Source organism: Dipodomys merriami, unplaced genomic scaffold (genome assembly GCF_024711535.1).
Source record: "Dipodomys merriami isolate MVZ:Mamm:240054 unplaced genomic scaffold, mDipMer1.0.p SCAF_10, whole genome shotgun sequence".
Taxonomy (NCBI): Eukaryota; Metazoa; Chordata; class Mammalia; order Rodentia; family Heteromyidae; genus Dipodomys; species Dipodomys merriami.
Window position 1 is genome coordinate 26,282,773 of NW_027202271.1, and position 18,057 is coordinate 26,300,829.

The 18,057-nt window shown below is 44.9% G+C and overlaps 1 protein-coding gene across 2 annotated transcripts in view; it reads left to right on the plus strand.

The window, feature by feature from the left end:
• Positions 1-18,057, plus strand: part of Rassf3 (Ras association domain family member 3) — a 73,987-nt gene that overhangs the window by 46,935 nt on the left and 8,995 nt on the right. Inside the window, exons 1-3 of one of the 2 annotated variants that reach the window (XM_069988038.1) lie at positions 10,547-10,565; positions 13,321-13,428; positions 16,983-17,220. In XM_069988038.1, coding sequence (XP_069844139.1) covers positions 13,420-13,428; positions 16,983-17,220 — 247 coding nt within the window. In that variant the 5' untranslated portion in view covers positions 10,547-10,565; positions 13,321-13,419. Of the gene's footprint in view, positions 1-10,546; positions 10,566-13,320; positions 13,429-16,982; positions 17,221-18,057 lie in introns of those variants that run through there. The other variant, XM_069988027.1, reaches the window with a different exon arrangement.

Here is an 18,057-nt window from a genome sequence, read left to right on the forward strand (position 1 = left end):
TGACTGTCCTCTTTGAGTGTCTGATGCTGGCTTCCTGTCCAGGTCTTCAGCTTGGAATGAGGGAAATGCAGCTGGGGAGCTTGACGCTGCATAACTGATCTACGTGGTTGTCTCAGACTTCTGGTGCTCATGATTGTTAAGTTAAATTCTCTTTTTCCTTCCTCCACTGCCAATCAGTCTTTTGCTTAGAGCAGTCTGGTCTCAGTCTTTCCCTGCCTCTGTTTGGGTTGGGGGGTAGGAGAGGGCTGGGGCTGACCCCCAGCCCTGAGGAAAGGTGGAGCAGGCTTCCTCCGGGCCTTGGACTTCCTGTGCACATCACTGTGGAGGAAAAGGAGGCAGAGGGCGTGTGAAACCTCAGGTTGTGAGAGCAACACTCCTGCCACAATGGAGACAATGAAATGGCTGCAAATTACAAAAGTAAAAATAAGTTAGCAGTGTGGTTTCCAGGACAGCTGGAAAGTAGATTTTATTTATAAATTAGTCAACTGATTGAGTGATGTTGAAAACTTAGCCTTTGGTTTTGGCAATCCTTGGTACTACTATTTCTTTCTCTTATGGTTGGAGTAGCCTTTCACAGACCAATGGCATCTCTCTACCTAAGTGATCTTGAGCTGGCAATCCCTAGCAAGTTGTGTATGCTAATTTCTGTGTGCAGTTGGCTGTCAGTGTTGAAGAAAATGGACAGCCTCTCCTTGTTAATGCCTCTGTTGCTTGAGGCCGGCAGTGGGCACATGAAAGCGCTATTCAGTGACACTGGCAAAGTGCCTAGTTGCTTTGTGTTTACTTTTGTTTTGAAGGCTATTTTTTTTTAAATATTTTTTTAAGCTCCCAGGTTTCACTGATTGACTAAACTGTACCGGCTAGGGAAGTTTTCATAAAATTTGAATTTGTTTTACACAAAGAGAAGAAAAAGACAAAGCCTATGGGGAAAGGGAGAGATCCATCCTGGACCTCACCAATCAGGCACAAAAATGCTATTTGCATTTTGGCACATTTCCTTTCTGTTGTTAGGCACTTCTTTTTCTTCACCATCATTTGTCTTACTGAATATATAGTTTCTTTCCTGATTTCTTCTCTTTTCAGTTAAAAGCTCTTCTATATGTCAACAGATCCTATATATCCTATATATCTTAGGCTGTGGTGGTATTTAGCCATTTCCTTAATACTGGGAATAGAGTTTTCTAATTTTTTAATTCTCTTTGTCTCTGGTCCTATTAGTAATTCTCTAGAAAGTTGCCAAGTATATTATTACCCAACACTCTGAAATTCAGATGAATACTGTATCAAAACAAGCAAGTGTGCAGAAGCCAACGTTGGACAATCTTGCGAATATCTTTTCCTCTACCCGCTTTCTGTGCCCTGCTCCATGGCCTTGAAGTACCCAAGTCTATGAAGGGTATGGAGTGGTGTGTGGTTACCAAGGCGTCACCAAAGGGGAGCTTCTTCCATACCCCTTCCCACTTTCCCCTCTTTTGCCCCTCCCAGGGATTTGGGCCCAAAAATCCTGCTCCACTGGACTGTGGAAGAGGGACAGGAAAGGAAAGGGAAGCAGAAGAGGATCATGGAATATTTTTCTAAGTGTAGAAAGAGCTCAACTCTTTTTGTTTCAGGCAGGGCAGTAGTGTGGGCTGGTATTGACTACCCAGTTAGACCCAGCCCGGGGAGCTGTGGACATCAGGCCCTGGACAATCTTCCTCAGGGGGCTTTGCCTCCTGGTCTCCTCAGCAGTTTGACCTTAAGCATCGCCTATTCCTTCCTACATCCCCTCCCCCATGCTGATTGACCAGCCTGTGTTGCTGCCATGCTCCTGATAATCTCTGAGTCACCCAGCTGGTTGAGGATCTCAGGAAAAGGGGATCTTAGGATACTCTGGGCTCCCAGAGGTGTTCATCTCCTGGGTTTTAGTTGGATTCTTCTACTTTGTTTTTCTTTTTTCCAATCATTTGACTGTTACTCCTTGGTTAGAAGGAGGAAGTTGATTCTTTAGATAAAATCAACCCCTGGAGCTGCACTTGCTAGAACCATCTAAGCTGCAGTCTGAGCAGTGTTCTGAGAGCGCAAGCCAACAGAGGGCATCTTCATGCCCACAGCAGGAGGAGTCCTTTATGTTGATACTGAAATAGGGAAGCTGGGTCTAGCTGGTGCCATCTTGGCCATGTGGTGTATAGGGGATTGGGTTTAACTGCAGTCTTGTCTTCATGGTGGAGGAAGGTGAAGTCCCAACTCCCAGGTGGTGGGCGTGCCTGAATTCCTAGAGGAAAGGGCAGGGACTTGGCTGTTAAGTTACTGAACCTGTCATTCCTGTGCCTTGAACTCAAGAGATTCTCCAGTTTCCTGTGACCCTGCCCCCTACACCTGGCCTTATTTGGGCCTGGACCAGCTCAGGCACTATTGTGTTCCCTTGTCTCCTGTCTCTTGGACCTGGTCTCGGGTCTCCTATCTGGTCACCATGGCGTCCCACTTCAGCTCTCCATTGGGGTTAATCTGGTTTGTTGGTATTGTTTTTCTGCTCTTTCTTTCCTCTCCTGCTCTCATGGTTCAGTTTTCTGACAGTGTTAAGTATAGTCGAGGGGCTGCAGGTCTTTGAGATAAGAATTTACCTTCAGTCGCCGGCTTTCCAATAAAGACTGCCGATTCGATCTCTCAAAATGTGACTTCTCTGTTTTCACATGACAGATTTACCTTACAACAATACTTAAGTTGTCTATTTTAAAGACCAGGAACAGACTTACCGAAAGAGCCATCTTGAGAAAAGTGCAAGGTGTGAGGGAAGGGTGAACAGGACATGGGGAGAATGGACTGAATTAAGGGGACCCAGAATGAAACTACACTGTGGCCCTCTTCAGACTTTCAGAGTTGTCTCTTAAAACAAAACAAAAAACCACTCAAGCTAGGAATTCCAGTACTCTGAAGGAGTACAGTGTCCCTTAGATGGAGCCATCTGTGTTTATACAGAGGTAGAGCTATAAAAGGGCTAGTGAATTAATAAGGCTTTAATAACCTAGAATGGAAGATTCACAAATCTTGTCTTTAAGAAGTTCAGTATGAGACTTCCTCTGGACAATGTTCGTACATGGCAATTGCCATCTACATTTTAATTAGGTTTCCCTGGCAAAATGGTCATACCTTTTGTTAGCCCACCTCTGTCCTGGCCTGTCAGGTTCTTGCTCATGGTGAATCTAGAGTGCCCTGGAGCTGGCTGTGTTTTCCACATGGGCCCCACCTGCCTCGTTGGTTGCTACAGCATTCCTTCTGCTTCCTGTCTGGCTCACCTCCAAATGAGCCTGTTGGTTTCCCTTCTCCGGAACCTCCCCTTATCACCCTGGCTCAAAGGTTTCACAGAGGCTCCTGCAAACTGGAGACCTGACCTCCAAACTCTGACCTCACTAAAAGCTTCCAGTGTCTCTAGGCTGACCTGAATGAGGGGACTGGGTGGCTCCGGAGCCATGGTTGTCATTGTGATTAGCCGAAGGAAATATGTGGCTGCTAACGACCCCAAAAGCCCTTACCATGTTTTAATCCAGAATTTGAGGTGGGTGTCAAGTCCCCATTGTCTCGTTAGTTTAACTTCCTTCCTGCCTCCCGTGCCATCTCTTATCTTAATGCTGCCAGTTAATTTTCCTAATCTCCTCTTGCAGAGTTTTTGATTAGGGTAGTGTTGCAGATAAAATAATCTGTATGCTGAAAGAGACCTTAGTGCCATGCGGTCTTGTATTAATGAAGGAAGCTGCATTGCCTGCCTTCACACCTTCTCCTGAAAATCATTAGGAGCTCACTGGGGCCGAGGGTGGGGGCTGCTGCTTGGCTTGCCACCACATTCCATTTCTAATGGCCAAAGCTGATTTGCTGGGTTTGCTTGTACATGGTCTGAGGCCTCTCATCTTCTCTCTTCCTTAGCTTACCTAAGCTTACTTGTGGAAAAGTTCAACTAGTTGCACAGTGTATCGCCTTTCAGAATGAATTGCATCTTAATTGACTCCCTTTGAAAACAAGTCAAACTGGGATTTCTGAGTGTAATCTGGTATGCCTTGAGGCCAGGACCTCAAGCTGGGCACTCAGGAAGAAGGGTCTACCTCCAAGTTTGTTTTCTGGCTCCAAACAAACGGGTGGCTGTTTGGTTATTGGCACACGCTCTGGTTTTAAAAATACAACCATATAGGGTATTGGCAGAGTGGTTATCCCCGGGTTTAAAAACTGAGGTCATGGAAGGCCCACTTGAAGCTCTTTTAATGTGTATCACAACTGCAATTAATCTTATTAACAGGCTGAGCCTGTGCCTGCTTTCCCAGCCCCGGGGTGGGTGAGGGTATTTAAGGGGCAGGCTTTGAAGACCTCTCATTCTTAGATGATACAGATAGATCGCAAAAGCATATAAAAGTCTCTGATATCATAAAGGCCTTTTTGTATTGCCTCTGCAGTTTCATTCAGGCTTGAGAAGCAAGCAAAAACATGTCACGTGGATTGATAAGTTGTTGTAGCAAGAAGATGGTTTGCGACTGCAGGTTTATAGCTAGGTTCCATGAGCAGATCAGAATACATTGAGTAGGCTTGAACCCACCTTTGTGCCTAGGACTGAGTTCTAATACAGCATCCTGCTTGTAAAAGATTAAAAAAAAAACATGGCAGGGTAGTTGAGAAGCAAAAGTAAACAAAGAAACCAAGTCACTCAGAGTGCTGTGGGTGTTGAATCTGAATCAGTAACATAGGGGTTCCACCCAAGAGCTGTTGTGGTTAGGATGGCATCCTGGGTGGGCAGGCCTTAAATACAAAGAAGCACAGGTGAGGAGCAGGGAGAGTTCAGCATGTACCTGCTAGTGTGGCCCAGAGTAAGGAGGACTGGTGGATTGGGACGCTGTATGAACCGTAGCCAGGGCTACAGGCTGGTTTTCTGAGTGTGCTCTTGCCAGTGCATTTTAAAGAAGACTGGTATAGACCTACTAAACCTGTTGTTTAGTTCTGATCCTGTAGTAGTCCATTTTTTGGGGAGGGTATATAACATACCCACTTAGCTTCCTCTCTGGTATCCTCTTGATTGTTGTTTATCAAATCGCTTCAGGGCCAAAGATTGATTAAAATTGTCAGATGCGATAGGTTTGGTTTAGGTGGATTAGTAATTCCCTAATGAATACAAAATCTACTCACTAAGTGAATAGTAAGACACCAGAAGTCTCTTCCTTGATGGGTGTGTGATGGTACACACCTGTAATCTCAGCAATTAGGAGAATTAGGTGGTGAGTTTGAGGCCAGCCTTGACTGTATAATGTGAAAATCAGAAAAAGAGAATCTGTTCCTGCTTACTGTACTCATTTGCACATAAGTAATGAACAACATCTTCCTCCTGTTATTAGACATCAGTTTTATTACATTGTTCCATGCCCTGTGCTTTTACAGTTTTTAAGAACAGGGTTTCTCAGAGCTATGAGACTTCTAAAGAGCCCTTCTCTGGGCTCTCAGAGAGGAAGAAGCCAGTGGTGCACGAGCACGTTTCTGTGCACTGCTCTTCTTGGAGGATTAGTGTTCCCTGGAACATTCTCTGGGAAATGTAGCTCCCTGAAGTTTGTGGGGATGTATGTGATGCCTTGTTCTTCTCATCGCCACTTGCTTTTCCTACTCCAAGACAAGTGATACATCTGTTGCAAGGAGGAGGGATGTAAGATCTTGAGATCCCCTTTTCTTGGTATTGACAGGATGAACAAAGTGTCTCATGGCTGTACAGAATTGCTTGCCTGTGAGCTGAATTCTGGCAGGATAGATTCCTGAATCCTCATAGGAACAGAGTGCCAACTCCATCCCTCCAGTTGGCAGGGAACAGGGCCACACACCAGGTTTAGCGCTGAGTCTCTAGACATGGCACCCTGTGAAATTTCAACATTGGTGGTGTGAGAACACTGCAGTGGGCAGCCACTATACTTGTAATATGGTCGTGGGCAGCAGCTCTCAGCGCTCCAGAAACAGCTGTCCCCAAATTTTCCTTCAGGAACAAAACTGTGTTAGATCTAGAACAGGTGTTCTTTCATCTTATCTTACATTGGTTTCTGGCTGTGTTTTACTTCCTTGTTCTTCTTTACAACTAGGTCCACAAGGGTCTAGATTTGCACTGTCCAACACAATAATTAAATTCAGGTCTTCATTGCTCACAAGCCACAGCATTTCCAACTCTACACTTTGCATACTTCAAAGACTTCTAACTGCTGGGTACCAGTGGCTTACGTCTGTAATCCTTGCTACTCAGGAGGTTGCAAGGATGCGGTTTAAAGCCAGCCTGGGCAAGAATGTCTGTGAGACTCTTATCTCCAATTAACTATGAAAAGCTGGAAGTGGAGCTGTGGCTTGAGTGAGCCACAAGTGAGCAACAAGGCCTTGAGTTCTATCCTCAGTACTGCCAAAAAGAAAAAAAATCATTCCAAAATGCTGAGTTGGAGGAGTGGCACAAGTGGTAGAGCACCAGCAGCCAGCTGAGAGTGTGAAGTCCTGAACTTAAGTCCCAATACTGCACACATACAAAAGAAAACTGTGTTTTGCTCTGGAAGATGGGTCAGTAGCTTTCTTAATTTTTCATTTTTTCTTTGTCCTTATCTTTTATTGAGGAAGTCGAACCCAGGACCTAACACATTCTTGGAAAGTGTTCTACCATTGAACTGCATATGGCCTCAGTCCTGCTTTATTTCTCAAAGAGGTCTGTGATCAACATTTTTTTGATGGGCTGGGAAGGTGGCTCAGTGGTTAAAGCGCTTGCCTTGCATGCCTGAGGCCCTGGGTTCGATTCCTCAGCACCACATAAGCAAAAAGAAAAAAGCCGGAAGTGGCGCTGTGGCTCAAGTGGTAGAGCACTAGCTTTGAGCTGAAGAGCTGAGGGACAGTGCCCAAGCCCAGAGTTCAGGCCCCATGACCAGACGCAAAAAAAAAAATTTTTTTTTTGAAACCCTAAATACACAAGGAAGTAGGGTAGGGAGGGGAATCACACAAACTTTACAAGGCTGTCAGCCAAAAAGATTCAAAAGGCAGATTACAAACTGTCTCCCAGCTTGAAGTGGTTGGCCCACAGCCTGGCATTCAATAAATAGTTGTTGAATTATGGCTTGTATTATATATTCTCCTCATAGTGTGTACAGTCAGTATTGTTTTGCACATTTTACAGAGGCTCAGAGAGTTTAAATAACTTGCCTTTGGTCACACAGCCAGAATGTGGCAGGGCTGTGATTTCAGACCTGCTGAGTATGTCTAACCATAGTCCACATTCTTTACTAGGTTAAATTAGAGAGTTAGCAGCAGATTTATCTTCATGCTTTCTTTTGAAGTCACTCTCAATGATCTTAGGTTTGTTTGGGTGTCTGTTGTTTGACATTTTAAGTTTTGATATGGTTTCAGTTACAGAAGGGTTAACCAGAAGAGTATAAAGCAATCCTCAGACCCTTTGCTCAGAATGGCAGAGGTGTATTCTGTTAGGGCTTGATGTCTGCCTGTGAGAGCAGGCCACGCTCCGGATCCCTGAGTGTCTGTGAAGCAGGGTGTGTCCCTGTGAAAAAGTTCACTGTGGAGAAAACAGTGCTGTGCCCCACCCAGGAACTGAGGCTAACCGAGCTGGAGCCAAATGGAGGACAGCTCTTGAGGGAGGGCTTGCCTGCGGTAATAGCAGGGGAGTAGAAGGTTAGAATTTTGCGTGGACCGAATGCTCTCTGGATTTAGACAAAGCTGAGTAACAACCTGTCCAGCACTCAGGCATGGCGTCAGCCGCTCCCTGGCTGCTAAGAGCAGTGTGGATACATTATTCACAGACTGCTGTGCCCTGTGCCCGCCCTCACAGCTTCCTCCTTTGCCTCCATGGTGAAGAGGGCTGTTTATCAGGATTTTCTGAGCCATGCCTGCCACACTACTGCTTAACCCTCTCCTCTTTGCTTTCACCCTTTTACCTCTGCCCCTTTGGGGTTCTACTCTGTCTTCCTGTGAATGCTGGAAACTATGGGTCTTAGGAACAGATGAATACCATGTATTAAGAGGAAGGAAGAAGATTCATCCTTATGGAAGCAGAAAGGCGAGTCTCCCTTGAAAGGGTCGGAAGTTTTCCAACCTAGGAGTCTCTTTTTGGCTTGACCCTAACTGTAGCCAGTGTCTCCAGCACCGTGGCCTGAGCTTGTGACTTCTCTTCTGCTGTCATAGTCCATTCTCAGGCTCTGTGTGCAGTAATCGCTGTGAAGTGGCTTTCCTCAGCATCCCTCGCTCACTCTCAGCCTGTGCTAGATGAAGGTGAAAGCACCACATTGGGAGTGATGTCCGCCTTGCCCTGTGGTGGCTCTCAAAAGCGCCTGACAGGCATGCAGACCTTCAGTACCATTGCTGCATGAGCTGACGTAAAACCACAAGACTCAGAGCCCTGCCTGTGAGCTTTGGTTGGTGTTTTGAGATTTGCTTTCCAGTTGATTTGTATGTGAGTATGTGTGTATGCGTGTGCCCATGGGTGCACTGGTCTTAGGGCTTGAACCTCAGGGTCTGTCCCTGAGATTCTTTTTTTTTTTTGTCGGTCATGGGACTTGAACTCTGGGCCTGAGCGCTGTCCCTCAGCTCTTCAGCTCAAGGCGAGCGCTCTACCACTTGAGCTACAGCGCCACTTCCGGTTTTCTGGTGGTTTATTGGAGATAGGAGTCTCACGGTCTCTCCTGCCCGGGCTGGCTTTGAACCGCAATCCTCAGATCTCAGCCTCCTGAGTAGCTAGGATTACAGGCGTGAGCCACCAGCGCCCAGCTGTCCCTGAGATTCTTAATCTCAAGGCTAGCCACAGTGTCAGTTCTGGCCTTTTCTGAGTGGTTTATTGGAGATAAGAGTATCATGGACTTTCCTGCCTGGGCTCGCTTTCAGTGGCCAACCTCAGATCTCAGCCTCCGGAGGCAGTTCTGCTTCAGTTGCCCTGCCCTGCCCTCCCCTCTTTTTTTCTTTCTTTCTTTCCCTCCTTCCCTCTTCCCCTCCTGTCTTCCCCAGTCCCGGAGTTGAACTCTGGGCCCAGGTGCTGTCCCTGAGCTCTTTTTGCTCAAGGCTAGCACTCTACTGCTTGAACCATAGTGCCAGTTTCCCTTTTCTGTAGTTAATTGGAGATAAGAGTCTCACAGACTTTTCTGCGTTGGCTGGCTTTGAACCATCATTCTCAGATCTCAGCCTCCTGAGTAGCTAAGATTACAGGCATGAGCCACCAGCACCCAGCTTTTTCCAAGTTGATCTTTTTTATTTTATTTTATTTTATTTGGGGGGGGGGGGTCTGGTCGTGGGGCCTGAACTCTGGGCCTGGGCTCTTAAGCTCAAGGCTAGTGCTCTACTACTTGAGCCACAGCGCCACTTCCAGCTTAATCTCTTAGAGATCTGGATTCAACTCATTTCTGTTGCTGCTTCCTGCAGTTTCCTTTTTTTGGTCGGTTGTGGGGTTTGACCTCTGGGCCTGGGCGCTGCCCCTCAGCTCTTCCCCTCAAGGCAAGGGCTCTACCACTTGAGCCACAGCTCCACTTCTGGATTTCTGGTGGCAAATTGAAGATAAGAGTCTTACGGACTTTCCTGCCTAGGCTGGCTTTGAACTGCAATTCTCAGATCTCAGCCTCCTGAATAGCTAGGATTACAGGCATGAGCCACCAGCACCGGCTGCTTGCTTTTTAATCTCAGAGAAGGAAAGATAATTGTGGAGTGTCTTGGTTATTAAGACGTGGGTGATCCAGGGGAAATTACTCTTTGCAGACTGGCTTGCTCTTTGATGTTTCTCAAGTATCTGGGACTGCTGGCTTTGGCCTAGGGATAGTATGTAGTCACATCTACCAGTGAAGACTGCAATTCAGCAGCTAGGTAGGTATGGTGGCTCCTACCTGTAATCCTAGCTGCTCAGGGCCAGAAAAGTCCTTGAGACTATAACTAACAAAAAGCCAGGCTGGAGGCACGGCTCAGCAAATAAGCCAAATATAAGGCTCCTGAGTCTAAATAATGTATTAGTTTATATCACTATATTAGGGATCATAAGTAATCAATACTGGGTGTGGGGGAGGGAAGGGGAAGGTTGACCAGTCTTCTCTCTGCTTTAAATCACCCTTTCATTCTCTTCTCTTCATTCTTAGAACTCTCACTTATTTGAAGCCCCTAAGATATCTGTGTGTGTGTGTGTGTGTGTGTGTGTGTGTGTGTGTGTGTGTGTGTGTGTGTGTGTGTGTGTGTGTGTGTGTGATTAGCCATTGGGTGCATTTTTAATAGTGTGTCTGTGGTTTCCTTGATTCTTTACATGGAACCATTTTGTCCCAGTGTAAACAGCATGAAATTTTTGCAATCAACCTCTGGCAGGTCAAGATGCATCTTAGAAGTGCTCTGAGCTTTGACAGTTGTGAGGAAAGGACTGGGGGACAGACTGAGAAAAGTTAGGGCCCAGGGTCAGGTTAGTGGATGGGACACTGGGGAGCAGAGCATGGGGTCTAATGAAATGATGTGCTTTCCTCAGCACCTTCCTGCCTTGCCAACTGGTCATCCTGTGTCAGTGACACTCTCTCGTATGCTGGGGATGGAACCCGGGCCTTGTACAGGCTAGCCAAGCGCGTACTACTGAGGTATTTCCCTATCCCTTGGCTTTTTGAGTCAGAGTCTTGCTATATAACCCAGGTTTGCCTTGGACTCATGGTCCAAAGCCTTTGCCTCCTGATTGCTGGGATTGTAAGGTGTGCTCTACCACGCCTGGCTGTGCATTTCTTACTGGTTTTGTTGCTGTTGTTGTTTGTGGGGAGTTTTTGTAGTTTGTTAGAGATAAAAATACAGACTTTTCTGGCTTTGGACCACTATCCTTGGATCTCAGCCTCCTGAGTAGTTAGGATTACAGGTGTGAGCCACTGGTACCTTTTTTTCTTTTTAATGTAGTCTTCCCTCTTTATGAGTTCAGTCAACCAGTTGTCTCTCTGAAAGATGTGCAGACTTTTTACATCTGAACAATAGAATATAGCAGCTGTTTACATAGCATTTCTCATTGTATTAGGAATCACAAGTAAGCCAGAAATGATTTACAGTATGTGGAGAATGTGCATGGGTTTTGTATAAGTGCTCTGTCATTTTATGTAAGGGACAATAGGATCTAGGGATATGGGTATGCATGGGGGATCCTGGAACCAGTGCTTTGCAGGTACCGAGGAACAACTGTATATACTCTGGGAGTCTCTGGATGTTTGATACTAAACATGAATGTAGAGGTGAAGACTCTCTCATTTTCTAAACAGCTGTGGCCAGTCGTTGGATAGGTAAAGTAAGAAGAGCTGAGCAAGTGGAGATGAAACACATCATTAAAGTGTGTCCTTGGAAATAGTCACTGGAGCTTTAGAAAAGTTATTTTGAGGGCTGGGGGATGTAGCTCATGAGTACAGCACTTACCTAGAATGTGCAAGACCCTCTTCAATCCCAGCTCCACAAGTGGGGGAAAGAGTTAATTTACTGCACAGCTTTCCTTCCATCCTTCTCTAACCAGCAACTCTGAAAATAAGATAATCTCAGTTTTACATTGGCAAAAAGAATGTTCCCAAAGGACTTGTGAAGACTGCCCTGAAGCCAGGGAATGAGCTGGTATTTCTCCAGCATTACAGATACGCTGGCCCTGGAGATTTCTGTAGGCTCATGCTGCAGTTCAAAATACAAGATGGTTTATAGTCAACACACCCCTCTTAGGGTCTAAAAAGAACTTGAGACTCGAGTGGCTGAGGGGCCATTTTATACTCTATATGGTGTTGCTGCTAGCTCTGAAGTGGCCATTCCTGGTGTATTTATAACACTAGCTCAGAGCCTGAGGGAGGTGGGAACAAATGCCTGCTTGGAGAGGGTCCAGCTGTGGGGTTGGTGTGTTCCGGCTGGCTGGAAGAGGCAGATTTCAAAGACTTGCTTTGGGGGATAAATCACCAGATTTTAATTGCTCTTCCTCTCTCGATTTCAAAGATTTTTCTGAGTTGTTCCAGAAATCTGAATCTGATTAGCCTTTCTTTAGGTTTTCAAATGCTTGCCCACAGAAGAGCCTTGGAGACCTATAGAGTACATTAGTTTCATAGAAATGATATAAAAAGACCTGATTTTAAATGGAGCTTGGTTGATACATCTGTCAATATCTTGTTCTCCTTGACAATATTAAGGGGAGGTAAGAACAGGCAAGTGGAGGTACCTACAGGTGGTAGGTTTTGGGGTTAGGCTGCAGACAAGTCCCATCCCCTCCACTAAACAGGGTTTTTTGTTGGTTTGTTTTTTTCTGACAGGTTAATTTGCTTCCTAAAACTTCATCTCCTCTGGAAACTGGAGTAACAATGCCTACTTTGTTGGGAGAGTTAAATGTGACACGAGTTAGCTGCCTGGCATTCTTTGTCAGGGTCCCAGAACACACACTTAGACACCATTTGTGAGCCTGTGTAAGCTACTGGGTAATGTCATGTAGTGGGCAAGCTTTTTAAGACAACAAATTATTAGCGAATCTTTTCACATCCCTACCCAGGGTTTGTAGAGTGAGACTGGAGTGGGAGAGGAGAGTAGCAGTGGGTCGAAGAATTCTGGTGAGTGTATCTTGGCATGCAGATTTGTTTGGAAGATATAATACTTTCTGGTAGTGTGTACAGGTTGACAGGTCAGGTGATTTGTGGTGGGTAATGAATACTACTTACTTATTTAGGTATGTATTTATGCCTATCCTGGGGCTTGAACACAGGGCTTGGGTGCTGTCCTTGATCTTTTACTCAAGGCTAGTGCTCTGCCACTTGAGCCACAACTCTATGTCTGGCTTTTTCTGAGTAGTTTATTAGAGATAAGAATCTCCCAGACTTTCCTGCTTGGGCTGGCTTTGAACTACAGTCCTCAGATCTCAGCCTCTTGAGTAGGAGGCATGAGCCACTGATTTCTGACTTGGACTATTTTTTAAAATGCTGTTCTTTTTGCTAAGACATTTTAAAGAGGTGGAGACCATTCCATTAATAGCATGTGCTGAAAGAGAAGGTTTGGGTATGTATTTTAAAATACGGTTTAAAATAAAAATGTTGGATCTAGCAGAGACTCTTAGGGGAAGGATATTTTTGCAGAAGGGAAATTTAGGAAAGAGGCCTTTGTAAAATAATATATAATGAACTGTTGCTTTTAGCTGCTGACAGATGAGTGGTGTTTGATGTATCCCCTAGAAAGACTAGTCTGGGGTGAAGACCACAATTGGGGATGGGTAAAAGGCATATGAGTGTGTGGTTCAAGTTAAAGGACATCCGGTAGGTCTTGTGTGGAAGGTAAACGCATCCTGGCTTCGCTGTGTGTTTTCTACAATCACTCATGTGTGCCTTGTTTTGTTTGTTTTGCCTCTAGGATGTGGAGAAAGAGAAGGAAACTCACAATTACCTCAGTAAAGAGGAAATCAAAGAGAAGGTTCACAAATACAACTTAGCTGTCACAGACAAGTTGAAGATGACCTTGGTAAGTACCCCTAATGCTATTTAAAACATACCCATAGAGCTGGGAATGTAGGTTAGTGGTAGAGTGCTTGCATGGGATGCATTAAGCCCTGGGTTTGATTCCTCAGTATTACATAAAGAGGAAAAAGCTGAAAGTGGTGCTGTGGCTCAACTGATAGAGTGCCTTGAGCAAGAGAAGCTCTGGGATAGTGCCCAGGCTCTGAGTTCAAGCCCAGGACTGGCCAAAAAATAAATAAATAAATATAAATTAATAGGAAAGTTTGTATATTTAAAAGTATCTGAATCACATTTGCAGAAGTTTGTTCAGTGATCAAGATATTCAGACCAGGAAAATTGATTATTTCAATACCTTTCAAGTTAAGTCCTATTTTGAAGTAGCTTTGTAAGAAATAAGCAGAGGTTAATTGTAAAAAGTAAAATGTGCCAGTTGTGGTAATTCCTGCTACAAAAGAGATGGAAATAGGAGAATCTTGGATCCAGACCAGTTGGGGCCTAAAATGTTATGGGAGATGCCCCCTTAACAAATAGGCTCTGTATGGTGGTATATGCCTATAATCCCACCAAGGTAGAGCAAAAGTATAGGTAGGAGGATCATGGTCCAAGACTTGCACCAGGCACCATTGAGACCCTACCTAAAGGAAAAGGGGTTGGGATGTGTGATTCTAGGATGTGTGATTCTATGCTTCCTAGGAAGCATAAGGCCCTGAGTCCAAATACCATTACCACAAAAGGGTAGAAAAAGTAAAACATTTTAAAATTACATATGAAAAGATTTATGACTTCCCTCCCCATGAAGGATTTTTATTCTTGTATAACAGGTATAACTCAGATTCTAAGACCTCAAATGACTTCTGTTTTGTGTGAAATATATATGGAAGTGTTACAAAGATTTTTCTGCCCATGGATTGAAATCTAATTAAGATTCCTCCACACACACTGGGTTGTTAGTGTATGATTGAAGAGTACAGTGTTCAGCTCCCTGCTGGGTGGTGTTACAGGTGGTACCACATTGTCTCACACTGTTGGCCACACAGTGGGGAATGGGGTGTGGGTGTGGGAGGCAGCAGGCAAAAATGAAATGGGAGCTCACAGCAAAGCTTATAGTTCCTGAGGAAGTGACAAGCATCTATGCCTACTCATGAATCGTCACATGGACGGCATGCCCATATCTTCCATTCTGTTCCTGACATCCCTTGGTGCTCCATTCCAGGGTTGTGGGACCCCTGCTTTTTTAACCTGTGGACATAATATTGTCTGTGAACTGATAGCAGGGCAATCTATGTGAAACAGCCTCAAATTTGGCAAGCCTTGGGGAAGAGCTTTTAAATATAAACCCTTATGATAAAGGAGCTCTCTCTCCAGTGGCACTTTGCCCCAGGGGGAATGGCAGATAATCACAACAGTATGTTCCCTTATTCTAAAGTGAGGCTTCTTTTTCCTCCCTCTTTCCTTCTTTCCCTTTTTCCTCCCTCCCTCCCTCCCTCCCTCCCTCCCTCCCTCCCTCCCTCCCTCCGTCCCTCCCTCCCTTTCTCCCTCCCTCCCTTCCTCCCTTCCTTCCTTCCTTCCTTCCTTCCTTCCTTCCTTCCTTCCTTCCTTCCTTCCTTCCTTCCTTCCTTCCTTCCTTCCTTCCTTCCTTCCTTCCTTCCTTCCTTCCTTCCTTCCGTACTGGAGATTGAACTCAGAACCTTGTACTTGCTTAAGTAGACACTCTACCACTTCAGCTGCGCTTCCTTCTAATGCCCTTCATACATTGGTTATTTTCAAGACAGAGGATCTTGATTTATGCTAGGCTTTGATCCTCCTTCTTGTGCTCCCTTAGGGATGACAAGTAGGTCCCGCTGTACCCAGCCATCAACTGAGGCTTGGAGTCTGCTGAATTTCTTCTTGCCAGCCTCCCAGATCTCTGCCTCTCTGGTATCTGGATGTACTGGTTTCCTGTGCACCCAGCCAGATTTCTCTTTAAAAGTACATTTTTGATCAAAGGAGAAAAATTTGACTTGCTGAAGTTTTTAAAATTTCTTTTCCCATGGAGATTAAAACTGATGCAAGTTTCTATATTGTTTCAAACATCAAGAAAATATGTTTCATGCTTTACTTCTTTTGCAAAAATGAACAAGGAAATAGTGTTGTAAATTGATCTTGTGGAAAGCAAGAAAAAAATGGACCTTTGTAAAGGAAGTTTTTAACTGTTCTGTTGGAACTGTGGTATTTATACATAATACCTATTATTGGCTTTAATAAAATATGACAGCAGGGTGCAGTGCTCACTCTCTAATCCAGGTTACTTGGGAGATGGAGATCAGGGGGATTACAGTTTCAGACTAGCCCAGGCAAAAATTCACAACACCTCATCTCAACAGAAAAAGCTGTGGTATGATCCTGTCCTCCTAACTACTATAGGAAGCATACATAGCATGAAGGAGATCCACCCTAAGCAAAAATGAGATTGTATCTTAATAAAATAGCCATAGCCAGAAGGCTGGGTATGTGGCCTTCAAAAGATAGACCACTTGCCTAACAAATGCCAAGTCCTTGAGTTCAAACCCCAGTACCGCTAAAACAACCCCAAAACATCCATGACAATAAGTTACTTTTTCTAAATAAAGTAACAACAAGACCATGATACTGTTTCTGCAATGAAGAAGTAGTAGATACGTGTTTTAGAACACAGAGAATAGGTTGAATTTTTTTTTTAAATAGTGTAGAAGCTGGGCACCAGTGGCTCACACTATAATCCTAGTTACTTGGGAGGCTAAGATATGAGAATTGCAGATGGAAGCCAACCTAGGCAGAAAATCTGTGACACTCTTATCTCCAGTTAACCAGCAGCAGTGGGGAGAGTGGGGAGAAGAGAGGATGTGGCTTAAGTGATAGAATGCTAGTCTTGAATGGAAAAGTTAAGGGAGAGCTGGAGGTTCTGAGTTCAACGCCTAGTGTACACACACACACACACACACACACACACACACACACACACACACACACACCTGCTTGAGGTACCTTAAATGACTCCTGTGTTAGTATGATCAGTATGCTGTATTTAATAAAGTTTAAGTAGAACCAGTGATCTAGAGCATGTCCTAATGGTCACAAGGAATCAAACCGGCTGATTTCATTTCTGTCATTGTTAACATGGGTATTTCAAAGCTCTAATTGTGACTTTCTACATTTTTGATTATTCCTAATGGTTCAGAAAGTTATCTTTGAGCATTGAGCCCGGATCTATCCCCCAAGCTTTCAGATGATAATGTTTTTGCTAAGGTCTGCTGCACCACACTGCTATCTCATCGTGGGCTCTGACCTTTCACTTGAAGCTTCCTTCAGAAGCTAAGGCTCGTTTGCCACATCTGTGCTGCAGACCTGCCCTGAGGGAGTGCTTCCATATGTTAACCTCCTTCTCAGGTCCTTCCCTTGGGGTGAAGTTCTGCTGCAAAGATCTAGGAGAAAAAGAGTAAGAGGAAATATAGGTCAGCTTCCTGTGGGCTTTGGTAGTCTGTTCTGCTCCTTCTCCATACATTGGCTACCAACTAAATGTGGCTTTTCTTCCCTCTTCAGAATTCAAATGGGATTTACACTGGCTTCATCAAAGTGCAGATGGAACTCTGCAAACCTTCACAGGCTTCTCCCAGCCCTGGGAAACTCGCTCCTAGTAGCAACGGCTGCATGAACACACTTCATATCAGCAGCACAAACACCGTGGGAGAAGTGATCGAGGCCTTGCTCAAAAAGTTTCTTGTGACAGAGAGCCCAGCCAAATTTGCACTTTATAAGCGCTGTCACAAGGAAGACCAAGGTATGCTGGGAGCTTAAAGTGGTCTGTGTCTCTGGTCCTAATGCACAGAAGGATGACTGATACGTGTATCTCTGTCAGATGATGTCAGAGTCCTGGGGCAGATTCTGGAAAGGGTGGTGATCACTTGCAATTGTCTGGCTGTTCACATGTTTTGAGATAAGGAGTTGTGGGTCTGAGGTTGTATAAAGACACCCATGTAGCAGACATTTCTGGAGGATGTTGAGATATGCAGAAAAGGCAATTTTATTGTTGTTGTTATTTTTTATTTTTGGTGCTGGTCCTGTGGCTTGAACTCAGGGCCTACACACTGTCCATGAGCTTAAATTTTTGCTCAAGGTTACTTGAGCCACAGCTCACGTTCAGCTTTTTGCTAGTTAATTGGAGATTAGAGTCTTGGGGACTTTCCTGCCTAGGCAATCTTTGAAATGCAGTCCTCAGATCTTAGCCTCCTGAGTAGCTATGATTTCAGGTGTGAGCCACCAGCAAACTGACCAGAAAGGCAGCTTTGATGGGTTTGACTTTGATGCTGATGCCCTTTAGGAACAAAAAGATATTTGCATGCTTCAAATTCTCAGTAGCACAGCCCATGTTTGCTGTTCATCTGTACACACAGTTACCTGGTGGACCTGAGGATGGGGAGGTACACATGTGTTACAGCACTTTGCAGCTTTAGGAACACTTAAAACCAGGTGAGCCGGGCATCAGTGGCTCACGCATGTAATCCTAGCTACTCAGGAAGCTGAGATCTGAGAATCACAGTTCAAAGCCAGCCTGGGCAAGCAAGTCCATGAGACTCTTATCTCCAGTAAAACCAGAAAACTGGAAGTGGCGCTGTGG